The sequence below is a fragment of the Juglans regia genome, chromosome 7 (genome assembly GCF_001411555.2).
Source record: "Juglans regia cultivar Chandler chromosome 7, Walnut 2.0, whole genome shotgun sequence".
Taxonomy (NCBI): Eukaryota; Viridiplantae; Streptophyta; class Magnoliopsida; order Fagales; family Juglandaceae; genus Juglans; species Juglans regia.
In genome coordinates this window covers 41,052,216-41,077,225 of record NC_049907.1, presented here as the reverse complement: position 1 = coordinate 41,077,225, position 25,010 = coordinate 41,052,216, and the positions used below count along the sequence as shown (strand labels likewise).

Below are 25,010 nucleotides of genomic sequence, written 5' to 3'. Positions count from 1 at the left end.
TTTTGAAAGAAGAAGGAGATCCTCTGTCTTACGAAAATAATTTTCATTTTTAATTCGTACCATTTCATTAAACAGATACCTTACATTTAGTATCGGTACGCGATTTGGTGCACGAACTTACTTGTAATAAGATTTTTCTTTATAAATTATTTTATTATTATTTACAGATCATCTCATCTAATCTTATATCCCTATCTAAACGAGGCCTTACTTTTCACCAAAACGCATCGTATCAGTCCCCTTGGTTCCTTCAACATCGAGGCCCCGAATCAAATGGGTGAGCTGCTTATTAATATTAGTTCAGTGAAAGGCTTGCATTTTTGGCACATAGCCATAAACCCTAGTAATACAACCCCCTAACCAGAAAAGAGCCAAAGCGATTGCTTGCCAGCATAATCTTCTCCTTCGAAGTTAAATTAGAATAGCAACAATGACGGAAGCAGCGGAGGCAAAATCAGGTGCGGCGTCCCCATCGGAAGGTGGTGGTGGGACTGGGGTGAACATCTCTCTGAAAGATAAAGGAAACGAATTTTTCAAAGCAGGGAATTACCTCAAAGCTGCTGCTCTCTACACCCAAGCCATCAAGCTTGACCCCTCTAACCCCACTCTTTACAGGTAACCAAAAAAATAGCCTTTTTTTTTTAAAAGAAAATTAGCATTAGGTATTGAAGATCATTTACTTCTTCAAAATGTGATTTTAATTTGTCAGTTGCACACTAAATTTGATCGACTCGGACGTGTACTTGCTGCTTTAAGTTTGATAACTTTGATATTAGGTGCTTTAGGTATGCTCACAATTTATTTTAAATGAAGTTTTGTTTGTGTTTCTCATGTATCTGCGCGTTTGAACTCTATAAGGAGACATTGCGGATTTTGAGTTTGCGCGATGTTTGTCATTGGTTGTGACGTGGTATAACATTCTGGTGGATCTTTTTTAGCTGTTGATGAATTTTCAAAGTCTTCCATTATGTGATGCCTGTAGACTTGGTAGTTACACGGGAGCTGGGACGCAAGTATTTTTGAATAAGTGGGAATTAGTTGATTGTGGTTCCATGTTTTTCGAGCGTGAGCACCCTTTCATTCCCGTTTGAAATAGTGAGTTTTCCTTGGTGTCATTTATGCGTTTAATGGAGCACCCATTGTAAAAGTTGTAGGAGGAAGCGAATGGTAGCTAAGATTAGAGTCTAGAGGGGTATTCATGACGGTCTACTTAAATATGAGACAGAAATATGCTTCAGCATGCCACTGTCGAGATGGCAGGTTGTCGATGACACGTGGCATGGGAGAATGAACACAGCCCCTAACTTTCATTGTGTTGAAGGAATTGGCGATCAAATGTTCCATATGAATTTGTTTGTGAAGTTCATCGATAATTATGTGTTTTGAGCTAATATTGCTTTAGTGCGAGTTTCACTTAGAACATTTGTTCCTGTCTGCTCGACAAGAATCTGTATATATTGGTCAGAAATATTTTTATTTAGAATTTTCCATGATTGATTCTTGGCCAGCAACCGTGCTGCTGCATTTCTGCAATTGGTCAAGCTTAACAAGGCTCTTGCTGATGCTGAAACAACAATTGCACTGAATCCCCAGTGGGAAAAGGTAAATATAATGTATATCAATTTTAATTGTTCTTGATGTCTTAATCTATGTGTTAAATAGAACTGTTTTGATGCACCTTCAGGGATATTTCAGGAAAGGATGCATACTAGAAGCCATGGAGCAATATGACGATGTACGTCCTAAAGTTTCTTTTTCTTTATGATAACGAACCTTCTGGACAAGAGCATGCGATTATACTATTCCATTGCAAATGTTCATTGTAGGCCTCAGCTGCCTTCCAAACAGCTTTGCAATACAATCCACAAAGTTCTGAAGTATCAAGGAAGATTAAGAGGATTTCCCAGCTGATGAAAGACAAAAAGAGAGCTCAAGAAGTGGAGAAGAAGAGATTGAATATTGATATGGCAAAGCACTTGGACACGTTGAAATCTGAAATGGTGAGTGTATTTTGTTGGTGATATACTCTGAGTTTTTCTGTTTTATTTGATCTTTGTTTCCTTTTTTTTTTTTTAAACTTTTTCCCACCTTCTCTCTTGTATCGCAGTTTTATTAATTTTCTAAACCGTGCAATGCAGTTTTATTAACTCCACAGCAACTTCTGTGGAGACAGCCAGAGGACCCTCTGGGTTAGGATTTGTTTTCAATATTCCCAAATAAGGAGGATTAAATTGGTCTTTCTCTTTGCAGTCTGCACAGTATGGATCTGAGGAATGCTGGAAAGAAGTTTTTTCTTTCCTTGTTGAGACAATTGAGACAGCTGTGAAATCGTGGCATGAAAGTTCTAAAGTGGATCCAAGAGTCTACTTCCTTCTTGATAGGGAAAAGACCCAGACTGATAAATATGCTCCAAATGTGAATATAGATAAGGTATTAAACCCTTATATCAATGCTTGTTTTGCTCTTATTGAGCGGTAAATTTCCTGATGTTCTTAAATGTTTTAATGTGTAGACTCAACTTCATTGAATATTTAGCTCTTACTGCATTTTAATTTGGTCCATCATTTGCAGATTGTATGTGTAAATTTAACCATCCAGCTCTTGCCTCTTACCTATTTTCATCCGTTGCTTTTATCTTGTCTATTTGCCAGGCCTTTGAATCACCTGAGACGCACAGCAGTTGTTTTTCATTTCTTAGGCAGTATGCAGAGGATTCTTTCTCTAGAGCCGCCTGCTTGGTGACTCCCAAAAGTATCATATCTTACCCACAGGTGATTTTTTAACATCAGGACATGAATTTTTGAGAGGACAGGGATGTTCATCATGTGACAAGCTGAATCCTACCTTGTGCTCCGAATGCATTTAATTTCTTGTAATTGCCTGATGGGGAAAAACCAAATAGGATTTTATGATGCAGTTTACAATCTCTCTCTCTCTCCCCATCTCTATCTATCTATCTATCTATCTATTTCTTAGCAGTTTACAATTTTATAGAAGTTGGCCAGCAGCTCCAAGTAAAATGACTATTGAAAGATCAGGCAAGCACTTGTGAACCCATTGGAGTTGACACAGTGTCCACGTGAACTATAAAGTTGTAGCTGTGAGCTAGCTCTATCTTTGTTAGCCTTATCTGAAACTGAGAACTATTTTTTACAGGTCTGGAGAGGTCAAGGATCGAGAAAGTGGAAATATGGGCAGCATGATGGTTTCTTTGTTCAATTTGAGTCACCTTCCCTGAGAAGGCTATGGTTTATTCCTAGCTCTAATGAAATGGGACAAATATTGTGCAGGTCTCTCTCTCTCTCTCTCTCTCTCTCTCTCTCTCATGTGTGCAATGATATGCACGAAAAGTGTAGTTGATGTGAGTTTTTCAAGAATTTTATGCTTTTCAAAAGTTTGAGAAGTGAATGCCACTTTTATTGCCCTCATACCTAAGATAGCCAGTGCTTCTGAATTGAAGGATTCCCGTCCCATCAGTTTGGTAAGTGGGTTTATAAGATAATTTTTAAGGTGTTAGCTAATTGAATGAGTAAGGTGTTAGATAATTTCTAAGGTCTTAGATAATTTCTAAGTGGGTTTATTTCTAAGCCCCAAAATGTTTTTGTTCGGGGTTGCCAAATCCTTGACTCAATGTTAGACAGTCGGATGCGGGAAGGTGTTCCAGGAGTTCTTTGCAAGCTAGACATGGAAAATGTGTGGTTGGAATTTTCTTTTATACATGCTTAGAAGATGTGGTTTTGGGGATAGGTGGCGTGCTTGGATTAGACACAGCATTTCGACTGCCTGGTTTTCGGTGTTAGTTAATGTGTAGTCTTGTGGTTTCTTTCAGAGTTCAAGAGGCTTGAGACAGGGGCATCTGTTATCTCCTTTTTTATTTATTATCGTTATGGAGGCTTTGAGTCGTATGGTGGAAGTTGCGGTAGGAGAGGGGGTTTTCTTTCTGGTTTTTCAGTGGAAAATGCGAATAATGGTTTTATTTCAATTTCCATTTAGTCTTTGCTGATGATACTCTTATCTTTTGTGATGCTAATGATGATCAGATTCAAGTTTTGAGGGTTGTATTGTTATGTCTTGAAGCTGTCTCGGGTCTTAAGGTGAATTTGGGTAAGTCGGAGATGGTTCCAGTGGGGGATGTGCATAATATTAATAGCTTGGTGGAACTTTTGGGGTGTAGAGTTGCTTCTCTTCCTATGAAATATCTAGGTCTCCTGTTGGAGGTGTTGTTCAAGGCTAAGAATATTTGGGATGGGGTGGTAGAGAAGATTGAGAAAAAAATTGACGGGTTGGAAGCGGCTATACTTATCAAAAGGGGCTAGAATTACCCTTATCAAAAGTACAATTTCCAATCTTTCTACTTACTTTCTTCAATTATTCCCATTACCGGTAGGTGTGGCAAATCATATTGAGAAGTTATTTAGAGCATTTTTGTGGGGTTGGTATGGGAGAGGAAAATAAGTTTCATCTAGTGAGTTGGAATAGAGTCTGCTGTCCAATTGTTAATGGAGGTTTGTGGGTTCGTAATTTGAGTACTTTTAATAAGGCGTTGTTGGGAAAGTGATTGTGGAGGTATCAAAGGGAAGAGGAATCGATGTGGAGGGAGGTTATTGATCGGAAGCATGGGAGTGAGAGTTTTTTTTTTGGGGGGGTGGGGGGGGCTAGTGTTCTAAGGAGAGTAGGGGGACTTATGGCATGAGTCTTTGGAAACTTATTAGAAAGGGATGGGGTAATTTTGCGAAACAAGTTAAGTTCAAGGTTGGAGATAGTTCAAGAATTCGTTTTTGGTTCAATGATTGGTGTGGTGAGCGTGCTCTTTTTAGAGTTTTCCGGCAGTTTTTAGAGTGGCTGTTAATCAGCAGGCTTCCGTTTCAGATTTGTTGATCCGGTCTAATGGAGTTGTGCATTGGGATGTTAGTTTTATTAGAGCTGTCCAGGATTGGGAACTTTAAGAGGTTGCAGATTTTTTTAGCTTGTTGTATTCTCTGGATATTGGAGGAAATGATTTAAGAGGTTGCAGATTTTTTTAGCTGCTTGTATTCTCTGGATATTGGAGGAAATGAGAGGGATCAAATGTCATGGAAGCTTATAGTGTGTAAAAAGTTCTGTTAGATCATACTATAAGCTGTTGACTGTTCAGCATCATTTCTCTTTTCCATGGAAGAGTGTTTGGAGGGCTCATGTGCCATCAAATGTAGCATTTTTTATTTGGACAGCATCTCTTGGGAAGCTTCAGATAATTGATAATTTGAGAAAGTGTGGCAATATTGTTATGGAGTGGTGCTTCATGGAAAGAAATATAGAGAATCGATGGACCATTTACTCTTACATTGTGAGGTGGCTAAGGTGTTATGGGTAGCACTGTTCATCCGGACTGGGTTTTTTCCCGGCCCGGTCCGGAACCCGGAAAACCAAATTCTGGTTCCGGGTTCCGGCCCGGATAAAAACGGATCCGAAATCTGCATTATAAAACCATGACCAACATGGTTCGGGTACGGGTTAGGTACCCGGGTACTAGGTTTAAACCCTGTACCCGGGTCATTTAAAAGAAAAATCCCATATCAATAAGCCTCCCCCCCGTCTACTTCGACTCTTCGACCCACTTCTCTCTCTCTCTCTCTCTCTCTCTCTCTCTCTCTCACTCGGTAGATGCAGAAACCCTAGCTGCCGCCATTGCGTCGCTGCATCTCCTTCGCTGTTGCCATCGACCTTTGCTCTAGGTCGTTATTCTGGTAAACCCCCCCCCTGCGACTACTTCGACTCGCTTCTCTCTCTCTCTCTAGTCTCTCGTTGCGCTGCGGTAGATGCAGAAACCCTAGCCGACGCCATCGCGTCGCTGCATCTCCTTTGCCGTCGCCGGCGACCTTTGCTCTAGTTCGTTATTCTGGTAAACCCCCTCCCTTGCGACTACTTCGACTCACTTCTCTCTCTCGCTCTCTCATCTATCTCTAGTCTCTCGCCGCATCTGTTTGCTGTTGAGAATGTTTGGAAACTTATTTTTTTTTATTGACTGTTTATGGATTCATTGATTCTCAATTTTAATGAGTCTGATTGGTTGTCGGGAAAGTTGAAGGAAAAATGCCCAAATTTTCTGTTTGGTTGTCGGGAAAGTTGAAGGAAAAATGCCCAAATAACTAGGGGAAAAAAAATAAAATAAAATAAAAAAAAAAAAATAAATCCCGGGTACAACCCGGAACCCTGATTTCTGGGTTTTAAAAATCCGGGTCCATCCGGGTTTCGGACCGGATCTGATCCGGAATAACCCGGTACGGGTTTCGGCCCAAATTTGAAATCCGGGTTCCGGTCCGGGTATACCCGGATTCCTAGGTCGGAACCCGGATGAACACCCCTAGTTATGGGATGGTGTGTTCAATAGAGCAGGTTTGGTTTGGGTAATGCCTAAAACAGTGGTGGATCTACTTGCGTGTTGGAATAGGCTTCATAGTTGTTCTCAAGTGGCAGCTGTGTGGAAGATGATTCCTTTGTGCATTATGTGGTGTATTTGGATGGAAATGAATGAGCAGTGTTTTAACAACAGGGAGCGTACCGCAGAGGAAATCTGGAAATTTTTTATGTTTACCTTTCTTCATTGGGTTTCAGCTATTTTACTTAATGGAGGGACTGTTCATGAGTTTTTGTTTTCATTTCCTAATCTTAGAATGTAATTAGGTGTATCTTTTATATACTTTCTGTGTACATGGGCTTCGCCTATTGCATTCGATGAATAAGATTTTATTACTTATAAAAAAAAAAAAAAAAAAGTGTAGTTGATATTGAATGTAGGTTGAAGCTGAATGCCAACTTATTTCAATGGCTAAAATTGGTTTATTAGCAGTTTAAGAAGTGAACAATTTTTTTGAAATTTTTTTTATGTTGTTTGCCCTCCTAGAAGATTGATACTTTTATCTTTTTCTCTTTTTTTTTTTTTTTTTAATTTCATTTTTATTTCAAGTTCAAAGATTTTTCATAGTCTCGGGGGTTGGCTTCTTTCTCAGTTTCAGGATGTCAGCTGCTGGAAACAGGGCACTGTCCTTGTCCTGATCTTTTATTATCATAATCATCCGTCATTTAGAACTTTGCTGCCAAACCTATCATTGCCTGAACTTATATATATAAAAAATCAATGCCTAATTAAATATTATTGATTCACTCCCTTCTGGACTTTTATTCTTGTTGAAACAAATGGAACCTAAACGTTCAGGGCCTTTTTCAGGGAGCCAGAGGTTCTTGACATCAGTGCCCATGAAGTGCTTCCACGCCTATTCAAGGAAAAGCTGCTCAATGCTTGAGTCTTTCTAATCTTGACCCGGGTTCCATTAATAGAAATTTGGGAGGTCTGCTAAAGTGGGAGGGCTTTGTGTTTGAAAGAAAGACACAATGGTGCATGCCTCCTACCCTTTTTCCCTTCATTTGGATGGAAGCTCCTGCTCTGCTTTGACATGGCAATTGCTTCTGAGAAGGTGCTTTCCTTTGTCGTACCATGTGTGTATACAGTTTAAAAACTCTTTCTGAAAATTCTGAAGGCTTTTATGTGTGGCTTCAATTTACCGAGATTTTTGTTATACGATTGGTTTTCCTCCTGTACTCTGGTTATAAAGATGGCCAAATTATAAGGATGGGTTTGGTTCTTGATAGTGGGTCACTTAGGATGCTGATTCCATATTAATAACACTAATTTCTTGAACTCTTGGATGCATTTGGCAAAAAACTGTTGAAAATGTTATCATATAAATGGTGCTAAGACAGGTATTCTAGGCCTCCATTTATATAATTCTTTGCGAGCCAGTTCTCTATTTTTGTTAGTTTATTGGCCCCTGATATTGTTATTCTGACTGTCAGATAACTTCTGCAACACTATTTTTTTTTTCCCTCTGTATTTCTGCTCAAAAGAATAGATGAAGTTAGGGGCCCGCCTCTTTCATTTTCATGCTTGTATGTCTTGCATCATTGTTCTAATTGGAGACCTTCACAGGAAAAGGAGAAAAAAAGGTGTTTATTTTTCATTGTTTTTTTTTGGTTGGGGGTTAATGTCAGAGGGATGGACGATTAAAAGGAAAATAAATGGGGGTTAACAGTGCTTGCAAGCTCGGTCCTGATTCCTTTATGAACCAAATCCAAGTCTGTTTGAGCTTTACTAGTTAACTTGAGTTTGAAACAGAGGACTTGAACTCATTGTTCATTCACTGAGAAATAATGTTTTAAACACGATGCACTAAGCTAGTTGCCGTGAGCGACTTGATTTTATAAAAAAAGCCTGAGGGAATGCCTACCTAAAATGATAGCTTTTGAGATTGTACAAGAGGACATAGCCTAGCTACGAGTTCCAGGTAAATGAAGCTCCAAATTAATGGTGTGAAATGGTAATGAGATGGTCATCATGTAGCCAACTCAAACAATATATATGAGGATTTTATGCGCTGCACTTGATAAAGACTGCTGTTTTTAACGATTTTTTTTAATGTTAAAAACAAAAACAAAGAATGCCGTTCTTAACGATTAACCAAGGGGTATGTTTTTTTTCTCTTTCTGTGAACATCCTTCGGCTGGTGGAAGTTATTAGATGTGCTGTTGGAATTCAACGTTTTCTTGGATTGAGTTCCATTTGTCAAAAATCTTGTTGGGAAGGTGATCTGTTAGAAAATTGTTTAAATATTTTGTTGAGATACGCATGCTCAAGAGTACATCAGTTGTGATATTCTTTCCGCAAAGCATCATACAAGGAACTGATACAAACAGACAAATACAAGGACAAATATCAATGCTTGAAAGAAAAACCCGAAACGAAAGCAACCCATCATGAGTACATGTAAGGTTGTTTCTTGCACTTTATGGAGTGCTTATCTCTTGTGGATCCACTCCGGTGGGTGATGGTGGCGATGGCCTTGGTATGTCATTTTCTTTCCCATTTACCTTTAGCTGATCTGTATCCCTTTCCAACCTACTAAACCTGTAAGCACTGCAAGGTTTTGATAGTTTTGTAGATTCACGTTAGTATGGACCTGTATGTATTATTCCATAAAAAAAATAAATAATAAAATCAATGATCTCTGTAATACGTACCTGCCAAGAGTTATTGGAGACGAGAATGACTACGAAAAGCACTCGGATCAGTAGAGAGAATATCTTCATTTTCTTTGTCATCAACTGCGCGCATGGCCGGGCAACTGGCGGGGATTAATCTGAGAGATCCTTCATCTTGTTCTGTTTTGAGTCAAAAGTCTTTACTGTATCAGTGTATTATTGTATATGGATTATAATTTATTTGACCAAATCCAATGCCGTGTACGTAGTAATTGATGAGTTATTTTGACACTGAATTTGCTTTGGAGCTCCTCTGTTCACTGTTGGTTCCTGTCAATATTATTCAAAGTCGTCTGTTGAATATCAAAGTTTCAATTGCACAATAATACTTTTTTAGGGAAATTTACATAAATCCCCTCAAACTACCACCTAATTTGCAATTATTCCATATTATACTCTTCAGGTTGCGTTTGGATAATGAGGTGATCTCAGATATTTTGTGAATAATAATGAAAAAGTAATGATAGATATTGAATAACAGTGAATAGTAATAAAAAGTAGATAAAAAATAATAATAAAATAATAAATAACTGTGAAATATTCTGATAATACTCTACTACCCCAACTAGCCCTTAATTATTCTCTTTATAAAAGTTCTTTTGTTTATTTATTTTTATTTTATAACTGCTTTTTCTTTAAGAAATTAAGGGGATTTTTTTATTTTAGAGTTTTAGGGAGAATATTGTCTTTTCAAGGGGAAATGGGGGTAAATTGAAATATTTTGATAGTGTTTTTTTTTTTGGGGGGGGGGGGGGGGGTTGATTGTCAAAAATGATAGTGATTATAGATTTGATTTCGATAGTTTCTGTTATAGCCACAAAAAAATCACAGAAAAATAAACTTACAAACTAACATATTGTTTTTATATGATATATTAGATTTACTTTATAATAAAAATAGTTTTACAATGTAACGTATCACATGATCAAGTCACGTCAACTTATAAATTTATTTTTATAAGATCTTTTTGTGATTAAAACATTTATTTTTCCGTAATACTTACCAGCGGACTTGACCTCATTCTAACTAAGATCGTTTTGGTACTCATGTATGACTTGGTCATTGTTATTGAAGCTCATACTGATTTCATTGCGGTATTTTCTACAAGTTCATTACGTCGACGTTAAAAATGTCTCATTTTCGGTTGAACACATAGCAAAGCCATCCCATAAGACATTAAAACTCATGTTCAAAACTAATCACATTTTAATTGGGTTTTTTTATGTAAAAAAAACCCTAGCTAGAAGGAAACAAAGTATATAGTACCTCTTCGTGGATGCTTTATCAAAAGACCTGCTATATATTAATTCTATTTACAAATCCTAAACTGCCCAAAAGATGAAATACCTTTAAATAATCTTAAATTGATCACATGGACGTTACATCACTTTACTCCATTTACGATATTAATTACCATAAAATCTAATTAATGAAAAGTAATGATCATCCTCTTCTTCTTCTTCTTCATCTTCCAGATCATCCTGTTGATCTCTGCATCAATTAATTAGCGCGCTAGTTTGGTTCAAAGTCAAGCTCCCGAATTGTTGGTCAGTCCTGTCAATGGTCCTACGTATGTATACTCACATCCTTTTTATATTGATCAGTATGTTTGTCTACTCTTGTTTCTTACTAATTATATATAATAATATTGCATCATGCATGCATATGGCTAGCTGCTGGCTCGCTTAAGCTTTAAGCCTTATTTTCATACAAACTGCTTCTAAATTAGTTTTGTCAATATTATAATTACTGTTAGCAGGTCAATTCCAAGGAAACATCATTTTCAAACTTTCAAAAGAGCACCCTATTACACAATCAAAATGAAGCCAAAGCTCAAGCTGCAGGTCGCGCGTCTGTCTTTTACGTACAGCAGCTATAAGTCGTTTAGTAGAGGCTCCACATGCAAAGCTTATATGTGGAAAATGATGATTCTCTCTATTTTGTCTAATTTACTTGTATTTTTCAATTTAATTATTATTCTTGGTAAATATTCTGTTGATTAGCTGGATGCTATTTTAGTATATATAGGAATTCTGTTAGTTAATTGTTAGGGTGGCAGAGTGTATATGAGGCCTTCTCCCGTATCTTCTTAGTTAAATTGAACTGAATTGAGATTTTTTATAAATAATAGTGGGTTGACAGATAAGTGTAACAACCAAACGGGACCTTAGTCATTCAATTCCAGTGGAATATACATTTTTTCTCTTCTTCCATGCATCATGCTCACTGTACCTTGTACAATTTTCCTTAGTTTCTGCAACCTTGCAACACCCACCCAGTACTGTAATTAATGCGCGCGCCATGATGATCATGATCATGTTCATCATGTAGTGCTGGTTTCTATTGAAATTAAGCAGAATCTAAAATATCGATCACTGTTGAGCGACGCATCAGCATGCACGTGATGATCACCCCAACGGTGTGGCCAAAAATTGAAAAGTCGATTATTTATATATATATAATTTGGAGAGATTAATACATGATCACGAAGACACCCATTATATCAAACCACTTGGCTCGGGAATTGATCTATTCATGATTACGTTCACATTTCACTTTCATTTACAGTACACAAGAATTCAGAAGCACCCCAAAACTTAATAACTCTCTGCCAATTACTTAGGTAATATGCATGCATTCTTCCTCATTAGCGGACAGCTTTGGCCTCTGGTTACGGCTGCATCCACTACTTACGTATCAACATTTGGATTATCACACTAATTAAGTCGATCATGGCCGGCTAAATTATCAGACATTGTTTTCTGGCGCATTTAATTCGGCGGCGGCCGGGTTTGGCTTGCACGAGTGTAACATGAAGTTGCAAGCTGCCACGGCCTCTCCTACTGTTAGATAAATCCATTCTTGGCCGATGTTTTCGATGAATTTGGACTTGTCTAGCTTCTTGATCACCTCGCTTCTTGGGTTGGCTAGCACGAGCTAAATTCAAAACAAACAAATTAACATAATATATAAACTAATCATGATTCAAATAAAGGCGATTTTTTGGAATATAATAACAGTTTGATACTGATTATATATGAAATCTGAGACGAGAAACGACAAAAATAAAGTTTCTTACCTTGAGACCCTTTCTATCGGCATTCTTCTTAACCTCTTCAAGCATGCTAATCCCACTCGTATCAATACTGCCCACAGCTGTAATCATATGAACGCATCTTACTTTAGCACTGAGAATATTTATATATTAACGTTGTCATGAGCTTTAAAACAAACTGTTTGTGATTTGACAACTTACTACTGATGTCTAATATAATATACTGCAAGCTGGTTTCTCCCGAAGCTTTTAATTTTTCTTCCTCCTCGTAGATCCACCTTGAAATCCTGAGAACAAATTTGAAATTTTCCAACCAGATCAGTAAATATAGATCAGATTATTTTCATGCTCACTTATATATTAACACGCGTGTTCACATACATACACAAAATTGCATGCTTGTTTATAATAATACATGTACCTTTCTCTCAAGTAGTTTGCATTGGCAAAGTAAATGGGTGCATCAATTTGGAGAATGAGAACTCCGGGAACATTGTTGGCAGTTGGGTATTGATCAACGCTTCTGAACACATTGGAGTTGGGAATATTGCCCAAGATAAAAGTCCGTGGCCTTGCTACAAATAGTAAAACCCTTAACAAAGATAGCGTAACCTGCAAATATTGCACATACAAAACCTTATATATATCAACAACTAATTTAGTAAACAGAAACAAAAAGTCTTCGTGTTTACTTAGGATAACGATGATGATCATGTGGTACTTCGTGATCATTAACGCAGTAGTACTACTTACCGCGATGACTAAGCCAATCTCAACACTGCCAAAGACCACACCAAGATAAGCACCCATGCACACCAGGAAATCGAATTTGTCGATCTTCCAGAGATGGATGGCAGCTTCATAGTCAATAAGGCCAAGCATGGCTGCCATGATTATGGAAGAGAGCACCACAAGGGGTGTATAGAAGAAAAAAGGTGTTAGGAATAACAACGTGATCATCACGGCTGTTGCCATGACTATGTTCGACACTGCCGTCTTACATCCTGCATTGAAATTCACCGCACTTCGAGAAAATGGTCCTGCAATCACAATATCGGACATATATATGTCTGGTTAATAATTAGCAGTTGAGGAAGATAATGTTGTTAGTGATGTGGTAGTGTTTCTTGCTCAGTTCTTGAAAGGCAGAGCATTTCTTTTGAAGTAATATCGTGTTGGGGAAGTGCTCAATTGAGCTAGTGGGTTGACCAATCGGCCCAAAGGAGTCCCAACCCAGGCATAGATTTGGATTTGGGTTTTGGTTGGATTGGGTGGGGGGGCTTTGACCTGACCCAGTTTCAACCCTAATAGTTTAGAGCTCGGAAAAGATCTAGATGTATGCAGGTACCTGCGGTCAAGTAGCATGAAGTGCAAGAGCCAGCAATATTCATCATCCCAAAAGCGATCATCTCTTTGTTCCCGTCGATGTGGTAGTTCTTGAATATGGCAAAGCTTCTCCCCACTGCTACTCCTTCCTGTTTCACAGCCACCAGTTAGCGTTCTTAATTCGGGCATAGGGGAGCTGTTGATAAATTACTTGGAATTCTATACACTAAATAACTACTTGTTATTTGGTATATATTAGTTGCTAATTTATAGTAATATGAAAAAAAGGTCCTTGTTCTACGATACTAATTCCGTTAAACTTAGATTTTTAGGACAGCCGATTCATTTTTTAATAATATTATAAATAGCAATTTAAATTTTAAGCACCATAACAAGCTAACGTTCGTGACTTACTGCAAGGCCTATGACGCCAGTGATGATTCCAGTTTTGATGGCTGTCATCAGATATGGAGACCCAAAAGCCAAATCAGATACCGAAGGTGGATTTAAGCCTTTCTTCAGGTGCCCAATCTGGGAGGAAGAACAAAGAAAGAAAGTAATGGTTACACCCCATGCATGCAGTTAATAATATCCATGTATAAATTAATCTACTTTTTTAAATTATATGTACGTACGCGCGTACAAGTAGCGTACGTTATTAATTTGATAATTTGCATGTACGTGTTTGTGATCCAAGAATCTGTCATGTGATAATTAGAAGATTAAATGTTGATTGGGAATATTTCATTGTAACAGACATCGGGACTCCATGGATTGTACTCGGTCTTATAATATATACTTATGGTGAAGGTAATTGATACATTCATTTACCAGAACTGGGGGTACCTGGGGATATATAGCAGCTGTAGCAAGTATAGGAGAGAGAGAGAGAGAGAGAGAGAGAGAGAGAGAGAGAGAGAGGTTACCACTTCAACACCGTGTTTTTCAGCGTGGGTCAGATAAACGAGGAGGCTTCCCAAGATAACAGACGTCAGAGGTGCCATCGCATTTATCCAAAAGAAGGCCGCCCTTTTCTTGCTCTAGTACCCATCAATAGCATCAAATAAATAAATAAGTTAGTTTATCGATCTATTTAATATATTGAATAATTTAGTTTCCAAAAAGAGTATACATGATCGAATTAGTAATAGTACACACACACACACACACACAAAAAGGTATACATGAATAGTTTATTTATTTTTCATATTTTCTCTCTAACTATTAAACATCATTTTCTCGTAATTTTCTTTTAACAATATTTAATTTAATTTCATTAAAAATGAAAACAAAAAAATAATTAAAGTTTATCTTTTTAGGTAGGCTCATAAATATATGGTGGTAGACTTTCTCTTAAAGAAAAACCCTTTTCATAAGTTAAGTAATTATTGTTTATGGTGGTGTTATGGATGATATAGCTATATATATAATTATATTGACAGCAACAGCTAGGTCATGGGTAAACAACATGCAAGTTTGCTTAGTAATATGGTTAATTATTTTACAAACTTAGAGCCTTTTTAAATCATAGTAGTACTAGAAACTTAGAAAAGAATTAATATAAATGCGACTAGGCCAGATCATGTACTACTTACAAAGTATTTTGTGAGGAGGAGGAAGAAGAGGAAACAGCACCCCAAAACACCACTTTCCCATCTCCACTGCAAAAACCAACCACCAACAAATTAAAAAGTAAAAAAGGTATGAAAAAATAAAAAAATATTAAGCATTTTAAAATTAGAAATTTAATTAATATAATTACGTACCTGGTGTGTTTGGGAAAATACAGAGCGCATGACTGAGGAAATATCAGTCTGATGAGTGAAATTAACCAGCCCGAGTAGCCCTTTAAGTTGCTGAAGACAGACAACCGTGGCTGCTCCACCCATGAACCCCACTATCGTCGCATGAGACAGAAAGTCCACGATAAAACCAAGTCTGCAATTTAATTCATTCAAGTCATTTCAAAAAGATTATAGTACTTAAGTCTTTGTCCGCATCATGCATATATAAAGCCCTAGAGATCATCAGAGAAGCAGACCTTAAGAAGCCCAGAGAAGCTTGAAAGAGTCCAGCAAAGAACGTAGCCGTGAAAGCCAGTTGAAGATAAAGTTTTGGGTTCTCATTAGGGTTAACTTCCTTCCCCAGCAAAGAAGATATGAGAAGGGATGCCACAGCCACAGTGCCCACCGCCAGATCTCTAGAGCTCCCCAACATGGCATACACCAATGGTGGGACAAAGCTGGAATCTGCATTAATTATCAGCACAATTAGTTTTCTCGTTAATTTCTACCGAAATAGATTCATAACAAGTATATGTAAAAGTTTTGATACCAAAATCTGAGACAGTACTTACATAATCCGAGAATTGGTGGTAAGTTAGCCAAACTTGCATAGCTTATCCCTTGAGGGACTGCTAAACTGGCAATAGTGATTCCAGCAATAAGATCGGATTTGAAGAACTCAAAAGTGTAGCGAGGAGCCCATTCCAGGATTGGTACAAAGTATTGAAGGCCAAGGACAACCTTCTTAGAAAGAGGCTGGTTCTTGAAAGGCCGGAAGGGGTCATCAGGAAAGAAAGTCTCTTTGAGAGACGATTCTAAGGACTTGAATAGAGTTTTGGATGGAGGAATTGCAACAGGGTGTGGGCATTCATAGTCTGCGTTACCCATTGGAAGCCTATGTCAGATTTTTGAGACACTGCTGCAAGCTAGCAAAGATATATGTTTGAGTTGGCCGGCGGCCTTTATATATAATTCTCGTGATATATGTGTGTATATATATATATATAGCTGATGCAACGAGAGTAGCCTTAATTGTAGTGAACAACGGTATGTATATATTCCAGAGAGAGAGAGAGAGAGAATTTGATAAATATGGGACGTTAGAGGCAAGAGCTAGCTGTGGGATGACACAATGGTAAGAAGGGCGTACGTGTATTTAAAGTGGTGAGGGAGGAGTGGATCTTCAAGTGCTCTAAGGGACCCACTGCTATTATTTAACACGTGGCAAATTGCCAACCCTTTGACCTCAGATAGAAGTTAGAACTGCACTGTTTTGCTACGCGACTTATAGCCGACTACGCACCAGCTTGTATGCAGCTTCCCCGGCCCTGATCATAATAATATATATGACCTCTTTAACAGGCCAGTGATGATAATGGCGCGTCTCACTACCTCCATGATCACTTAATGTAGTAGTAAACGCGGCGCATTCCTATTGGATGGAGGGATTGCGCACCACATGTCATGCTAGCTGGCGACGGATTTCGCCCCCCGTGGACCAATGAAGTTGGGAAGGGATTTGGGGAAGATTTGATCCCCACATATTGGTATTAATCGTACTCATCCTACCACTACTTGTTAATTAATCAGCACTTTTCCTGTCATCTTTTTTAGTGATATTTTTAACTTAAGTCGTCATATGCCAAATTGTCATTTGTATGTAGCTAATGGGAACTATATAATAATTGTTTGCCGATCCATATATGTCTTTTTATTCTTCTTCGTCTTCAATTATGCAAAGCAAAGGCAATTCTTCATAAGTTGGCAATATGATCTGATTCTTTAAATAAAGAATCTGAATTCGAAACTCCAACGCTCTTGTATAAAAAAATAATAATTATGCAAAGGTAATTAATTTGTACCAATAAACACCTGCCGATGTGGATATTTCTTGGAAACATACTCGTATATATATATATATATTATAAATAGTTAAGACAGTACTAGAAATGCCTCATTAATCCTCTGCAAGATTCTTCACATGATTAAGAAAAACAAGTTAATTAATTTGAGATATTTATAATCCGTAGCAAATTAATGGCCGGGAAATTAGGAGTTAATTAGTTTACATGCAATAATATGATCGTTTAATTAAGCTCAATTGGTCAATATATATATATATATAATATTAATTGTGGGTGTCAGATCTCGATCCATTTGTTTTTGTTTTTTGTTTTTGTTTCTGATTCCATGCAGCTGATGCTATTTAATTTAAATAAATGTAGATTGTATGTAATATATATGGTAAATCAGAACGTGTCAGGCTAAGCCTTCTAATGAAAAGTATATAAAGAAATAATATTTATAATTGTGAGTGTATAAATATTGTATAATTATTTTAAAATAAATAAATAAATATAAAATTTATATTAAAAAATTAATTTTTTAATAATAAATTTTATTTTTTAAAAAAAATTAAATAATATTTATATATTTTATAACTGCACGTAAAATTATTTACTTTATACCATATATCTTTCTATATATATAAAGAGCCTATGAAACGGAATTTTTATTGGGATGAATTTAATTCTGTCTCAAAAAGTCAATTTTAGAAATGAAACTCATATTTCGTCTTAAAAAAGCGCAACAATACAAAAATCATTCAAACAACAAAGTTAAAATTTGAACGGTTATTATTGGGACGTTCGTCCCTTATAAATACGAAACTATATCTCGCATAACGGGTAGATTATTGTGCATGAGAAAGAGAGATTTAGAAAGAGCGAATTAATAGTAAAAAAATTCGAAACGGTTTATAGAATAATTTATTTGAAAAAATAATATAAATATTAAAATAGTACTTTTAGATGGAGAGTTGAATCGGTTTATATCTTTATATATAAGAAATGAAATGAAACTTAAAACTTAAAACAGTTTATAATGAAATAATATTTTTAAAATGATTACCGCTTCATAATGAAACATTACTTTTAAAAGGATTATCGCTCCATAAATATAACACTTTAAGTTTAATGGGTAGAATGTCTGCTTTTATAAGTAGAATGTCACATCGGAGTCATATGATTCCGCTTAAAATACAAAATAATATAAATGTTGAATTAATGCTTTTAGATAGAGTTTTAAATCAGTTTATATATTTATATGTAAGAAATTAAATGAAACTTAAAAGTTACAATGGTTTATAATGAAACATTATTTTTAAAAGGTTTACCGTTTCACAAATATAACACTTCAAATTTAATGGGTAAAATGCATATTTTTATAGGTAGAATGATACGTCGAAATTATATGACTCCACTTTTATATATAGTAATAGATATATAAGCGTTCCTAACTAATCTAGAAGCTTTCTCTTAGAAAGTCTTCAAAAAGCCTAGATCTAATTTTTTAATTTGCTGAAGAGAGGACTGCTTCCCCTCCTTTTTATTCTCCTCTTTCTCCATCTACTTATTTTGTCTATAAAATTAATTTCACTTTCTTAATTATTTTGTTTCCTCCAAGATTGAAAAAGATAAATTTGTAGTTTTCCAGCAACATCTGACATACATGTGCACCATGTGGCATGAGAAGGCTCCTAGGTTGCCAATCGTTCAGAGAGAAGTGGCGATTTCGTGAGAATCGCTGCGTGTGGACCTCACACGCCACCCCTTCCGGAAGCTTTTCTCACTGCACGCACCAGACAAACGGATTTTCCACCATTAGATCCTTCAAATCTGACTGTTGTGGCTGCAAGGAGACAGGTGCGTGGGTCCCACATGCTGTCAAAGTCTACCGAAGTTAGTCCAAATTGTAATCCGTCCATTTTCTCCTCTATCTTCCTGATTTCCTTATTACTTTTACCAAATTTTGTTAGGATATTCTTATTTATATAAATATATATATATATATATCTAAAGAGTTTAGTAAAATATTCGAACTGTTGGTGCCCTACGATCACCACCTCCTCTTTAGGCCATTACTAGTCTATCTCTACCACAACTCATGAGCTCCACTTTTTTCACTTTTGCTCTTGGCATGAGAATAACTTGTATTCCTTTGGGAGAGTGTAGAGTCTTGCAACAACATATAACGTGACAAAGTTTAAATTTTTTTATTTGAATTTTTATTATAAGAGTTATCATATTTGATCACATGATCGTGAAAATGAGGCAATGGACTTCCCCAATAGCCACTTCAAGACCAAATGTAGCTACTACAATCACCATAGCCTACGGTCATGGAACTATAATCCCACTCTTGGATTGTATAAAAATCGTCACTTTGTATGGCTCCCTCTTATTAGAAAATGGTAGGAACTATTTATTTATTTACGGTGCCTTTTTTTTCTTTCTATATAGTGTTGCACTAGTTAGAACATTCTCATTGGCTTGGCCAAAGTACAATGATAGCTAAACTTTAGCCAATATATGCCAAAAAACCACCACATTGGATTGAGCATCTTTGTAAAATTTTAGACTTCTGCTACAGTGATTCTTCAAATATAGCTAACTACAATTGCTTCATCAAACATTAAAATATTAGTTTCTCACTCCAAGCAAACAAATTAAATTAATTAGAATATAATTAACATTTAACATTTAGAATATAATTATTATTAACATTTAATAAAACTTTTTTTAATAGTAATTTAATTAGAATATAATTATTATTAACATTTAATAATACTTTTTTTAATATTAATTTAACTAGAATATAATTATTATTAACATTTAATTGGTAGAACTATAAAATGTGATAAAAATAAATGAATTAATTAATTATTAAAATAATAATATTTTATTATTATATAGAAAGTGAATGACTAATTCAATGTGGGGATTGAATTTACATGGAATAGGCAAATGTAAAAAAGTGTGATATTGACTAAATTTTAAAAATACATTTGACCAAACCAATGAGAATGCTCTTAAGAAAGGGTATTTGTCGGGATTCCCCTACCCCGGCCCCTACTCATGTATTTATGTATCTCTTAATTATAATATATCGAACTTGCTTAGAAATATATATATAGTTACTTAATTTGTACAGTCTATTAGCAGGGATATATCTTATATATATATATATAGGAAAATTCTATACACCATACTACTATCAGACTTCCATTCCACTAAGTATGATGTGACACATTTATCACCATTAAATAATCATTTATTGAATGTTTCTTTATTATGATCTAAATGTGATAAATATACCACATACTATTTAATATAATTAAAATAGGATGAAAGTATGGTATATAACATTACTCATACATACATACATATATATATATATATATATATATATATATATATATATATATATTAGCTGAAACTTTCTTAAAAAAGAAACAAGGTTGGTGTGATTTCCTCTCAATCTTTAATGAGGACGACTGCAATGACGAAGTTAATAGCCTAGCTACCAACTTCCATCGGTATAATCTGTTTGTTTTAATTTGCTTATAATTAGCTAGGCTGCTATATTTGATCTCGATCTCCTTATAAACTGTCAGTACTGCCTTCATTGCTTTTATCAAAACTACGTGAATGATCGGCACGAATAATATATTTTAAATGACTGCATATATCTTCAAACGAATCAAATTAAAGCAAATAAAATTTGAAAATTCATGCATTTATGTATACCCACTATTTAATTTCTTAGTTTATGTAAGAGTTATTTTCAACTTTTATGAGGCCAATCATTTATGTACAGATTTATATATCAAACTTGTCTCGTGTCAATTAACTGCAATTTTGGACACTGAAAAGGCTTAAAATATGTTTTTTTAATTATTATTTTTACTGCACGTATATATTTCGGGTTATAGATTGGAATATATATATATATATATATATATATATATATATATATTATATAAGCGGGCCGGCTTTAAGCTAAAGTACTCACAGCTCCAAGAGTAGTACTGGATTCAAACCAAGCCCCCACATCATGAGTCATGACTGCTCATTGTCCATTGAAATCAAAAAGTGTACGCAATACAGAGAAAACGCCCATGTACACATTGTACACGTTTATGTTGAAAATTGCTATTAGTTAATTTAAATATGAAGCTTCCATCAGGCAGTTGTAGTACTCATGTTCCATGGAATTTGGTCAAATTGTGGCTTTGTCATGTGTTTCACGACATATGTGGACGTTACTGATGAATGCATGATGATGGCAAAAAAAGTGTATATATTATATACATATATATATATATACATACAGTTTTAGGATATGCAAGTTCTGCGCAATACTTCATTTAAAAAAAATAGGTAAATTTGAGATGTGGTTTTTTAATAATATATCTCACGTAAATTTTTTCAAGAACAGTGCGCTAGATTTACACATTCTAATAAAACTAGTTATATCTAGCATTACACTATATATATATATATATATCCCTTTGATTTCATAGGCGGAAGGTGGGAATCTCCTTCTTTCATTGCATTTCCCCCTCTATAATCATAGCGAGAAAGGGTGATATTAGTGCTAATAACCATTTAATTTACTCCCTCTGCTCACTTTTGCTATCTGATTGAAAATCTCATTGGTTACACGAACGAATTAATATATGCTTTTCATATTTAATAAGTAAGTGGATTGATCAATTTGCTGATGATCTAGAGATGGCACAATTTTAAATAATTATTTTTTCCTTCAAGAAAATAATTAAAATAAATATATAGATTTTTGAGATGATATGGTCCACACAATGTCTAACGATACAATATTATTAAACTCTTAATTTAGTTATCATAATGCATCTTAACAATGAACTTGACTCCAGGCCATTAAGAATCGTCATGCATGATGTGTTTATATATATATATATATATATATATATATATATATATATGGAGTAAAGGAATTCTACATTGTCTAACTTCTATTCCTTCATGAATTAGCTCTTAGTTGATCTTTTACGAAGAAAATCATGAGGACTAATCCATGGATAATGCTACATGATCAATACATATATATAGCGAGATCACAACAGTAAGAAATATATATATATATATATATATATATATATGAATCATGTAGTATCTATATATCTAGAATAATCCACACGACCCCTCCACTTTCACAAATTATTAACACTCAGAAAAATTAATAATATAAATTTAATCATGAAACTTACATATTTGTATGTGCATACCCAATATATTTTATGAACATGAATAAGATTTTTGAGATTAGGAGATCATGAAGATCGAAGCTATATATTCATGAGGGAACTAGTACGTACTAGGGATCGAACAAAATAGTATATCAGCTTAAATCAGTGTTATTTTTATTAACTGTATTAAGGAACAGATGATCTAATCATACTTATAATGGTCACGACCTAATTGATTCGGTCTATAAAAAATAATAATAAATCTTAATTAATGGTAACATTAACATGCAACAGCGGCAACATTAATTAATAACAATACGAATAATATTGATAATGATGATGATGATGATGATCGAGTATATATCGGATAGGATGGATATATCCTATCCTTAATGTACCCATATATTAAATCCTGATCTATTTCATTGAGAATGAAACCACAAAATAATTGATCTTTACATTATATTAATGGTACTATCTGGCCTCGTGCATCCAACTGAAAACTACCCGCAAATTATTAAATTCGTACCAAGAAAATATTAATTAGTATATGGATGACAGAATTTAATTCCCTAATTAGAGTTTAGTTTTCTAATTAAGATAATGCAGACATATGGATGACAGAAGCTAATTAGCTGGAGCCGATGTCATGATTCATGAATATCATAATTTGTTTTTGCTAATCCACAGAGTTGCAGTAAGTTTAAATAAAGAAGATCGATCGAAAGTGAATGGCAACATTATTGAAGAGATGCTCATGATCACATGATTGAACATATGTTCCAAAGTCTACTAGCTAGAGTGGAAAAGGACAATTTGGAGCAGCTTTCTTGATTCTCTTTTTGAAGCACGGTTGAAGATTTTGTACATCATGATGTGTGTGTTAATAATGACGAAGGTAATAATTACAAATTAACAACTAATGTGATCCTGATCAGCTCCTAACAATATTCCTATCTCCATTAATTAGTGAACATGAACCTCCCCCAATATAACCTCCCCCTGATAGTATATATTCCCACTGACCCATTACCTTAAGCTTATTGCACTGATCTTTCAAGGATTGACAATCTCTTCAAAGAAGCAACATCGAGTTTTAGGTATAGATCAGAATGTCGTATTTGAACAGAATAATTCCCTGCTAGCTTGATATGCCAGATCACACGTGCATACGGTCACCAAAGAGGTCATGAATCATGATCGATCGGAGGATCAAACATATAATATATGTATATAATATAGGGGTTATTGTTGATGAAGTATTCTTATCATCGTATGTACGTGTACATATATACATGACATGCACAAGCTGACTTATAATTGGCAGTTCCAACGTGCATGTTAATTAATTTATAAAGTGCTGCAGTTATATAACCTGCCTCATGTCATCTTCTAGCTAGCTAGCTGATCGAGTGTACTGCCCCAAACCTGACCCTTTATTATTAATGCAATGCTTTGTATAGATCTCCATACATTAACTCTAATTGGTTTGTAATGACTCTTTTTTAATTTAGTGGAGTTTATTGAGAGAGAGAGAGAGAGAGAGAGAGAGAGAGAGAGGTGAGTGATCTTTTCATGAGTAACCATTTTGAAGCATGCATCTAGGTAAAGGTTTACCTGTGATTTTCTAGTCGTTGAAGGAAATCTAATTAATTAAAGTTTAGTTAACGTACGTATTTGGTCATGTGACTCATGCATCATGGATGAATCCATGATGAATGCTGAAGAGGAAGCTCATTGCAACGTTCCAGCATGCAGTCAAGTACTATAATTACAAGATATATCGATCTTAAAGAGAAGAACAAAATATTCGGCCTGCACTATATTGATCTAGTTACAGTACTGCATGCGCATTCTGGACATGCATGGCACTGTATGTGGGGTCTGAGAAATATTTGAAGTTGGGTAGGTTTAGATCAGTAGAATAAGGTATTTAATTGGATCTCCTAGAATTTTTTACCAAATTTTAGGGTCTAATTAAAGTACTGGAAGACAGATAAACACATGAATTAGATCTCATACTGTTTACCACTTTCTGAATAAATTTCTCAGATAGTATTAAATATTCAATAAATCTTATATGTATGTATTAAATTTCTCCCACTCTAGGTATTCAATTTCGGTAAAAAAACGAAACAAAACAAAAACAAAAACTCTATGAGATCACTAATATCCGAGAATAAGATATTCCTTTTGACCATTGCAGTTGGTTAACTGGATCGACTAGCTATATATAAATTAAGTACACCACCATGCATGCAACGCAGAATAATGCACAGTTGACATTAATCGATAATGTGGAATTAACGAGCTAGAGATGGTAGCTAGGCTCTCCAAATTGAAGCTGAGCCACCTAAAATTAATGTTATTATTCCTTTTTACAAGATAACAAGTTGTACGTGCGGTTAGACACTGGACATGCATCTGGTTAATTCCGATCCTCATCAGCATTATTAATATTGGCATTAATTTGTAAGGGTTTGGAGGAATCCACCGAGATCGATCGATGATTCATGTAATATTATTAGCTATACATACAGTTTGAGTGAGACCAATAATTGTGATATTCAACTATATATATATATAGGCCATAAGTTAAAAGTTGACAGCCCATGTGGAAGAAAATCCCATTAAATTTGTGGGAAGCACTGTACGTTAAGAACACCACCAATCGATTGATAACCAATTAAGGGCCCTATAT

General features: G+C 35.3%; 2 protein-coding genes across 2 annotated transcripts; one reads left to right on the top strand and one right to left on the bottom strand.

Moving 5' to 3' along the window:
* Positions 1-284: 284 nt before the first annotated feature.
* Positions 285-7,680, top strand: LOC108989480 (U-box domain-containing protein 70). Its single transcript, XM_018963097.2, has 8 exons — positions 285-615; positions 1,509-1,602; positions 1,685-1,735; positions 1,827-2,000; positions 2,251-2,430; positions 2,652-2,771; positions 3,157-3,290; positions 7,208-7,680. The coding sequence occupies exons 1-8, from the start codon at positions 431-433 to the stop codon at positions 7,281-7,283; spliced, it is 1,014 nt and encodes a 337-aa protein (XP_018818642.1). The 5' UTR covers positions 285-430; the 3' UTR covers positions 7,284-7,680.
* Positions 7,681-11,520: 3,840 nt separating this feature from the next.
* On the bottom strand, positions 11,521-16,356 carry LOC108989479 (sulfate transporter 3.1-like). Its single transcript, XM_018963096.2, has 12 exons — positions 15,813-16,356; positions 15,498-15,705; positions 15,223-15,394; positions 15,052-15,117; positions 14,383-14,496; positions 13,871-13,987; positions 13,479-13,605; positions 12,884-13,170; positions 12,552-12,742; positions 12,332-12,417; positions 12,155-12,231; positions 11,521-12,012 (listed from the first exon to the last, which is right to left on the bottom strand). Exons 1-12 carry the CDS (start codon positions 16,126-16,128, stop codon positions 11,824-11,826), a joined length of 1,950 nt encoding a protein of 649 aa, XP_018818641.2. The 5' UTR covers positions 16,129-16,356; the 3' UTR covers positions 11,521-11,823.
* Between the last annotated feature and the right edge of the window lie 8,654 nt (positions 16,357-25,010).

What these genes read in the sequence shown, in the direction of transcription:
- LOC108989480 (XM_018963097.2), top strand. Translation starts at nt 431, where the DNA reads ATGACGGAAGCAGCGGAGGCAAAATCAGGTGCGGCGTCCCCATCGGAA. An exon ending in ACACGTTGAAATCTGAAATG is followed by an intron (nt 2,001 to 2,250) that starts GTGAGTGTATTT and finishes TTCTCTTTGCAG; the next exon opens with TCTGCACAGTATGGATCTGA. An exon ending in CAAATGTGAATATAGATAAG is followed by an intron (nt 2,431 to 2,651) that starts GTATTAAACCCT and finishes TCTATTTGCCAG; the next exon opens with GCCTTTGAATCACCTGAGAC.
- LOC108989479 (XM_018963096.2), bottom strand. Translation starts at nt 16,128, where the DNA reads ATGGGTAACGCAGACTATGAATGCCCACACCCTGTTGCAATTCCTCCA. An exon ending in CTGGCGTCATAGGCCTTGCA is followed by an intron (nt 13,606 to 13,870) that starts GTAAGTCACGAA and finishes GCTGTGAAACAG; the next exon opens with GAAGGAGTAGCAGTGGGGAG. An exon ending in TATTATATTAGACATCAGTA is followed by an intron (nt 12,232 to 12,331) that starts GTAAGTTGTCAA and finishes ATATGATTACAG; the next exon opens with CTGTGGGCAGTATTGATACG.